Source organism: Heterocephalus glaber, unplaced genomic scaffold (assembly GCF_053883595.1).
Source record: "Heterocephalus glaber isolate CG9 unplaced genomic scaffold, H.glaber_assembly_v1.0 deba00001504, whole genome shotgun sequence".
Taxonomy (NCBI): Eukaryota; Metazoa; Chordata; class Mammalia; order Rodentia; family Bathyergidae; genus Heterocephalus; species Heterocephalus glaber.
In genome coordinates this window covers 18,060,292-18,069,206 of record NW_028258324.1, presented here as the reverse complement: position 1 = coordinate 18,069,206, position 8,915 = coordinate 18,060,292, and the positions used below count along the sequence as shown (strand labels likewise).

Sequence of the window (8,915 nt, the reverse complement as noted above, 5' to 3'; positions counted from 1 at the left end):
AATTCAAGGCCAGCTTGGGCTACACAGTGAGTTCAAGGACAGCCCAAAATATACAGCAAGATCCTTTCTCAAAAAAAGCCTCGAAAGGGCTGGGGATTTAGCTCAGTGGTTCCGCCTGCCTTGCAAGAACAAGGACCCAAGTTTGATCCCCGGTACCAAAACAAAACAAAACAGCCTCAAAGAAACCCCAACAAAGTAAGAGAACTGTTCCTAGAGGTGAGAGATAAAAGTCAGCCCCAAATTTATATGGGCCCTCCTCCTTGAAATGCCCACCTAAGCAAGTCTACTATCCAGAACATTGTCACACAAGACCTGTGGCTCATTTCACTTCTTTCTTGGAAATAATTATGTCCACTCCCATAGGTCTCTGGGTATCTACCTGTCTTCTTTGGTTTGATAAAGTTCATTTGCCTTTCTTTGCCTTAGTATATGTGCTGCCGAAGTGAGCACTCCTTTCTTTGCCTTAGATGAAGGCATTGTGGCCAGAAATCCCTCAACTGGCCCTCAACTTGCACACACACACACACACACACACACACACACACACACACACACACTTGAAAGCATACAAGCCAATCGGCCTTTTTGGAGAATTCCTTAAGTCCTCCAAACCATATTTCATTCAGTGTAAGATATCAATCAACTGTGTGATGGAGATCAATTTCAGATGTGAATAAGAAGATGTATAAAATAGGTGAAAAGTGATATAGAAAAACCCCTGTCTACATCTCCCTGATACCTTCTTCAGAAACCTGGTGACTTTCCTAAGAAAGTTGAGTTTTGGATTGGATTTGATGAGTTTTTCTAAAATTGTACCACACTGAATCTTTGTGAGCTCTAGGTGTGGATGAATGGTGCTCTGTGTGTGCTTTTACCTCTTTACTTAATTCTGTGGAGTTTTTGTATAAGGGGGTCATGTCAGTGGCTTATTATTGCTTCAAACTTGACAAAAGGAGTTCATTTCCTTTCTTGCAAACCATAGTTTCCCTTCAAGAGTTGCTTTTTTTGGGGGGTGCTGGGGATTTAGCTCAGTGGTTTCGATGCCTGCTATGCAGGCGCAAAGACCCAAGTTCGATCCCTGGTACCAAAACAAACAAACAAACAAAAAAACTCCAATCTAAAGGGGCCGGGGATTTAGCTCAGTGGTTACGCACCACCTACCTTGAAAGCCCAAGGACCAGAGTTCGATCCCTGGTACCAAAAAAAAAAAAAAAGAGTTGCTTTTTTTTGAGACATTGTCCCATTATGTAGTTCAGGCTGGCCTTGAACTCACTATATAGCCCAGGCTGGCCTTGAACTTGCAGCAATCCTCCTACCTCAGTGTCCCGAGTGCTGGGACTACAGACATGCGCCACCATACCAGGCAAGAGTTCCCTTTTTCTGCCATAGGTATGATTCTCTCTTGAGTGTAATTGTCCTGGCCTGAAACCATAGGCATCTTTGACTTGTCTCCCTTCTTCACCCTTTAGATGTAGCCATCTGTTCATTCTTCAACTCAGTTGGAACTCACTCTGAAGTGCCTGATTAATCTTCTGACAATCCCCTTACCACCTGGCACACTCCCACTCAAATGTTCCATGGCTCCACATTATCATCAGAACAAAATCTAAATATCCCATTTGGTTATGTTCTGCCACACTACTGGCCCAACCTACTTTCAAATGTCATCTGTAGCATTCCTGTCCAGTTCTGGTAGATCTGTTAAATTGCTTTCCTTATCCTATCTAATGACATATTATTTCAACTCTTCTACTCTAGTATTATTTTAATGGGTGAGGATCTTGTCTTCTTAGCTATGTCCTAAGATCCATAAGAGTGGAGATAATTTACTTTACCTCATGCCCACCTCCACAGTAGTTTCCATGAACTTGCAAGTACTTGTTAACCTTGGTTCCTACTGCTGGGTCATAGATGCCCATACCATACTTTCCTAATGACAATATGTACTTTAGCATAACAGAAGCTGGCTGTTCATCTCAGTAGCTGCACTAGAGGGATACAGGAAGCAATCTTTGTGTTCACCCACTTGATATGATGAACAGCAAGGTGTATATACATGTGTTAAAGTGTAAATGGGTGAGTTTTACTCACATTATGTGCCAGGTTACATTTTTGTGTATTTATAACTTTCTTATTGAACGTTTTCTTTTGATTTTTCTTGTAGAATTAGCCCAATTCAGTATAGTGTCATATGAAAACTCACATTTATAATTTTGGGAGGAGGTTGAAAGTGAGTGATTAAGTGAGTTGGCTATCGATGATGACTTGGATCATGTAAGTCAAAGAGGTTAGCAATATATGACAGATATGACAGATATAACAGATAGAGAAGTACAGAATGAAGACCTTGATTCATATGAGGAAGGAAACAGTAATATAAATAAATATTTGACTAGTCAAAATGCTGCAGAATAGTCACATATATTTGAATGATCCAGTGTTAGAACTAGGTCAGAAAAATGTTATTAGGTTCTTGCCAGGGGTGAAACTTATTGGACAGAATGCCAACACTGTGTTTCAATGTTGGAAATTGTAACAGATGATATGCTACAAGATGTTTGGAAAACACTTGTAATGGAATACAAGAAAACATTCTATATGCATCAATAGTAATACTCAAAAATGTATTTATCCTGACACCTCACTATCTGAACTAAAAGCCTTCATAGCAGGACTTTATCATTCTAATCTTCAGAATCTAAAGGATTTATGGAGAAGTGACAGATGTGGTGTTGAGATTTTTAGAACAGAAATGACACTCAAGAGATTTAGTTTCCTTCAAAATTGCTTACATTTTGACAACAAAAAGACCCGCCAAGAAAGGAAAAACAAAACAAAACAAAAAACCCCCTGACAATTTGGCTGCTATTCACTCATTTTTTGAAAGCTTTATTTCAAAGTGTCAAGCAATTTATACACCATCTGAATGCACAACAACTGACAAACAACTTGGATCATTTTGTGGTTGTTGAAGCTTTTGGCAATACGTGCCAAGTGCATCTTCCAAATATGGTATAAAAATATATGCCCTGGTAGATACAAAGACATTTTACACTTTGAATTTAGAAATGTATCCTGGAACTCAGCCACCAGATCTTTACATTGGCCTTCTATATGTCCAAGAAAAATAAAGTAATATTGATACTGTCAATGTTATACCATTATGATAAGAGTGATAGTGAGGCCTGGGATGGTAGTACATGCCTGTAATCCCAGCACTCAGGAGGCTGAGGCAGGATAGTGAGTTCAAGGCTAGCCTGGACTACATAGGCAGACCCTATCTCAAAACACACACACAAACAAAAGATTGATAGTGAATCCTTAACACAAATGAACCAACAATAGTCACATTTTACAATAAAATGAAAGGCAGAGCAGCAAGTGTAATGTCACTCAAAACACAAAACATTGATCAATGGTTGTGTTTTACTCAATTCTAAACATGTGAGCCATTAATAGTTTCATAGTTTACAAAGAAAATAACAAGCACAAAATATCATGGAGAAATTTTCTTAGAGGATTGGCACTGAAATTGATAAATGATCAATTACAACAGAGGAAGAACAATATGTATCTGACCAAAGAACTTCTCAAAAGTATTCTGGAGGGGCCGGGGATTTAGTTCAGTGGTTCTACCGCCTGCCTCACAAGTGCAAGATCCTGAGTTTGATCCCCAGTACCAAAAAAAAAAAAAAGTATTCTGAAGCAGACCAATAAACAGGTGAAACATCACAAGAATCTCCTAAGAAGACAGGAAGACCAGCAAGATGTCAACTTTGTCCTACCAAAAAAGACAGGAGAACAAAACACATGTGCTATCTGTGTGATACTTGAGTATGGAACATGCTATGCTCATGTGTAAAGACTGCCTTAGGTATAATAATTGAAGCAAAGATTATTTCTGTGGTAGAGTTTTCTTTGTATTTTTTTTGTAGTTCATATAGGAATTTATTTCTGCTGTTATTTATTTTATTTTTTTTTTGTGGTACCGGGAATTGAATCCAGGTCCTTGCGCTTGTGAGGCAGGCGGTGGAATCACTGAACTAAATCCCTGGCCCTCTGCTGTTATTTTTTAGATCTTGTAAGCAGCTAAAGAGTTGATTTTGAAAATGTTGATGTTTATTCTAAACACTCATTACATATTAAAAATTTAATATTTTATTGATATTTTATTCTCCTGTTAAGTATACATTGTTTAATATAAAAATACTCATAAAATTAAAATTAATAATTCATCAATAGAAATACTTCTAAAAAATAAACATGGTGTTATGCACCCACTGTAATGTGCCTTTCAAAAAATTTGCCATGATGCCTCCTGGGGCTACATTTGTATACAGAAGAATGAAGTTGGTTTTTTTTGAGTCAAAATAAGGAGATTTAAAGCGTTCCTTTTTTCTTTTATATTTTTCTTACATCATAAGTGAGATAGTGACAGTCCTAACACTAACAATGACAGTATACCAGCCCCTAATACTTACTTTTATGAAGAATACATTGTCCTGAAATACTTGACATGTGGCAGCTCACTCAAAGCTCATCAAATGAGCTAGGTGCTATTTTTATTTTTCTCTTACACAAGGGAAAACTAAGTTGCACAGTAGGTTTAGCAGATTTGCCCCAGGTCACACATCTGGAAAAAGCAGGTTCTCCACAGAGAATTCTGGCATAGCTAATTCCCAGTGTGTGCTCCCAAAGTCTGCACCATGTTTTCATGGCACATACAACTAAACTAACCCAATGTCTCATCCACACATCTATCAACCACACCTCTTCTATTTCCCATGGGGCTTATTCATGGTGCAATTGAGGGATCAGAAGTTTCCTCATTTGGGGAAGAGACCAATTTTTAGGGATGTTGTCTTTTAGGAAATGGTTATTATTTCCAAAAATCCCTATTTTTCCACAACTATAGGCATATTTATGAAGGAAGAGTCTTAGGTAAAGAATATGATTCTTTCAAATCATGTATTTCACATGCACGACTTATGAAAACTGACTTTTATACATTTGACATTGACGAGTGCCATCGGATTAATGCTACCTTGAACTTTCATAAAATAGTCTTATCTAATTTTAAAGCTTAGAAAGGGTTTATTTATAATGAAAAATATTATTTCAGAACAATCAGTCTTTCTAGACATGTCTGGTTCGCCATGGAAATAGATGACTTCCACAGGGAAATACAGCCTCTGTATTCAGTTTTTAGCCTGTGAAATAAGGAACAGGAAATTATAAATTAAAAAAAGGAAAAAAGGTCAACTTTACATAGTAGAGCATGAACACACATAAATCATTGCCTTCCACGAGGTTGCACAAGCTTCACAACGAGTTTAAGTAAACCTTTTCAGATCCACAACAAGCTAGTAAGAACTAGGATTTGGGTGGGAGAGAGGATTTAAAGAGGAGGCTGGGTGTGTACTAGACTTTGAGGGAACCCTGTTGTTCTCTTGCTTCTTATCTCTTGATAGAATCAGCATGCATACGAATGCAACAATGATTAGGGGAGTGTGATCTAGAACCTAAATTTTTATATTAAGTGTGAAATCTGCAGCTAATGGAGCCATCTACCCTAGTCAAATGACCAGGCTCCATACAGCGTCCCCTGGTGGACACTACTCACCAACACAAACACCCAAGAACGTACCTTATTCTTCTTTTTATAGGTAGTATTAGATTTCTTGCTATTTTTCCAAATAGATCTAAAGGTATCGGAAGAGATCTGGGGAGTGACTGTAATTTTTAAGACTGGTAGTTTACCTAAGTGGAGGAAGGACATAATCAAATAGTTAAGACATTTCACAATTCCATTGGATGTGCTGGATCTTAACACTTCTGATCCCATTTTGTGTTTTCCATCATTGAAGGTGGGACATTAAGAACTTCTTGGTGCTGGGGTGTTGGCGTAGGCCTGTAATCCCAGCACTCAGGAAGCTGAGGCAGGAGGACTGCCTGGGAGGACTGACTGGGCTACACAGTGAGTTCAAGGCCAGCCTGAACTACGTAGTGACCCCATCTCAAAAAAAAGGCCAAACAAAATAACAAGCAAAAAACCTCTTTGGTAGGCAAAGAAGTGACCTCAGGTTGTTAATTTGGATTTCATGAAAGTAGAAGAATTCCAAATTAGCTTGTTAACTTGCAAATGATAAGGACACAGAAATACTCAATAAACATTAGTTCTAAAATCAGTGATATTACTAATTACATTTAATGTTTAACATGATGCTATTAAGGCTAAGTGGCAAGTGACTGTCCCTGTGGAATCCAACCAGTTAACTTTGATTTGAGGAGTCTCCCTTGGTGTCCAAACTAACAACATGGGTGACATTCCCCATCAGAAACATCCCATAATTATTTCAGTTCAAGAGATACATGCATTATCTCTTGCATTTATACTACTAAGTTTAGAAAAAAGTTTATTGAATGGTTAATTATTTTTTATGTTTTTAAATGACTATTTGTATTTTCAGGTGGATATTTCAAAATTATTTTCTGATTCATGCAGGTTGAACCATTTACAAAGCAAGCGGGATGATTTCCAGTTCTAAATACATACTCAGTGGTAATCACTTTACACCCATCATTAGCACTCACTGAAATAATAGTCTGAAGATTGTCTGGAGTTTTATAATGTCTTCTACTGTAGTGTGTAATGAAAAAGCTACTATGGTGCCAGGGGAAACAAAATGAAATCATTAACCTGCCTGCTGTTTATTGAGCTTAAATTAGAGTTAAATTTGAATTAAATTTAACAGAGTAATTGTGTTTAATTTCAATTCAACTCTAATGGAATAAGAAATAGATGTTCTGTTTTTTTAAAATAGGAGGATAATTGCAAAATCTTAGAATCATTTCATTGGCCATTAAAAAATGTAATAGTTTCAGTTTAAAAAGTGGCAATATAAGCTCTCCATTATAGCACACACTTGTAATCCCAGCTACCTGGGAACCTAGGGCAGGAGGAGGTCAAGTTCAAGGCCAGCTTCAGCATCTTAGTGAGATCTTGTCTCAAAATAAAATAAAAAAGCCTAGGCATGTGACTCAGTGGTAGCCTAGCATGCATGAGAACCTGAGTTCAATCCCTAGCACTGAGGAAAAAAAAAAAAAGAGTGGCAGTACAGCAGACAATAATATCATTATAAGTCTTCTAAAACACTGTTGGCATAAAAGAAAAATGCGATCTATAATTATGCCAGCCTCTAAGACCATGACCAGACACTTATGCTATGTAATTCTCACCACCTGACTTGCCAAGGAATACACCAACTTTCCCTCACTTTTCTTAACACTAAATTTCATTTTCAGATCTGTTTATGATGTTTACCGAGCTGCATTTAAATGACGTTTCTTTACCTCCCCTCTTTCAAAGGTAAGATCAACCACCATTAACTCTGGCCATGCATGCTCGTGAAAGAGAGGACAGGGGTGGCCAACCTTAATCAACCCTTTTCCATTTGTGATTCTCTCATTTTTAAAGGATTGCATGATCATAATATTCCCTTAATGCTGCCCCTATGCCAATCACAATATAATCGTTCTTTGATGATACAGAAAGTACACTGTAATCTTATGAGGGCTCTTACTTCAGTTTTCTAATTCATAGCTGGAAAAATTGGTGAAAGTTATGATGGGAGAAGAATGGAGAAGTAAGAAGAATTTCTTGGAGAATAAAGATGAGAGAAGACAGAAAAGGAAAAGGAGTAGAGAAAAATTCACTTTAAAAATATTAATTACTACTAATTACTAGATTAATGCTACTCAGTAGCATCTGTCCATAGTCCCAGCTACTGGGAAAGATAAGGCAGGTACATGACAACATAGTGAGTCTCTATCTCTTAAACAAATCATTGCTGAGTTCAGATGCCACAAATGGCATTATCAAAGTTCGTGAACTCTGTGCAGATCTCTGGGTGTACTGACACAATGATGGCCAGCCTGGGACAGTGTTCCTGGTCATCACATAGTTCAGGATTGTTATTTACATTTTTAAAAATAAAGTGGAGCACATTGTGCATAGTGCAGGGCTCAGGAATGAGGAGATATTACAGGTGGAGGGAAACACATGAACGGAAGACACTCTACCTGTCTTTCTGGCTCTCAGGGCTCCAAGGATATGAGCAGCAGCCATTTCTCCCAGGATGTTGTTCCCAAGGTCAATTTCCCTTACATGGGCAGAGTATTTGATCAGGCTGTCCAAAGAAAATGGCAAAACAAAACGGCACTATTCCAAGCATAGTTATTCAGAGAAACTCAATCCAGTCATTTTGGAGAACAATTTTTCTTTTTAGGCCCGCTCTGTTCTCCCTTCCCTTCCTCATGGGGCATTGATCCAACGTGAAATTAGAGATATCCTCAACCCAGTTTTCCCCAGTTTATTCTTCTTCCTTTAGGTAAGTTGGTAAACTACAGATTTTATTTGCCTTAAACCCTCCATTTATTTATTTATTTATTCAAAAGACATGGCATTATATTGGGCAGGAGTTTTCAGTCATTTTCATTTTACACACAGCAAAATGTCAAAAAATTTGGAGGGACTGACAAGAACTGACTTTTAGTATGTCAAATAAATAACATCTCTCACCTAGCAATACTATAAGCAAATATTTTCACATAAAGTTAAGATGGGCATAGTCTCAAAAGACACTTTTTAAATCAATTATGCTTAGCTTTAGGAAAAAGCACACTGTTTTTGTTTTACTAATGTCTTTGAGGACTATTAAAAATGCCTTCATGGCCTAGCACTGCTCTGCTGGCTGATTTTTGGGACTCTTTATTTTATTTTATTTTTTTGGTATCAGGGATGAAACTAAGGACCTTGGGCTTCTGAGGGAGGTGCAGTGCCACTGAGCTAAATCCCCGGCCCATTTTTGGGACTCTATGGCATCATGAGAACAAAATCCTAAAGTATTGAAGAG

The 8,915-nt window shown here is 37.7% G+C and overlaps 1 protein-coding gene across 4 annotated transcripts in view; it reads right to left on the bottom strand.

The window, feature by feature from the left end:
- Positions 1–4,954: 4,954 nt before the first annotated feature.
- Positions 4,955–8,915, bottom strand: part of LOC101726050 (LINE-1 retrotransposable element ORF2 protein) — an 81,690-nt gene continuing 77,729 nt past the window's right edge. For all 4 annotated transcript variants that reach the window (XM_087186249.1, XM_004834359.4, XM_087186248.1 and 1 more), the window contains 3 exons: positions 8,083–8,189; positions 5,648–5,760; positions 4,955–5,210 (listed from right to left, as the gene is read on the bottom strand). In XM_087186249.1, coding sequence (XP_087042375.1) covers positions 5,199–5,210; positions 5,648–5,760; positions 8,083–8,189 — 232 coding nt within the window. In that variant the 3' untranslated portion in view covers positions 4,955–5,198. The remainder of the gene's footprint in view (positions 5,211–5,647; positions 5,761–8,082; positions 8,190–8,915) is intronic.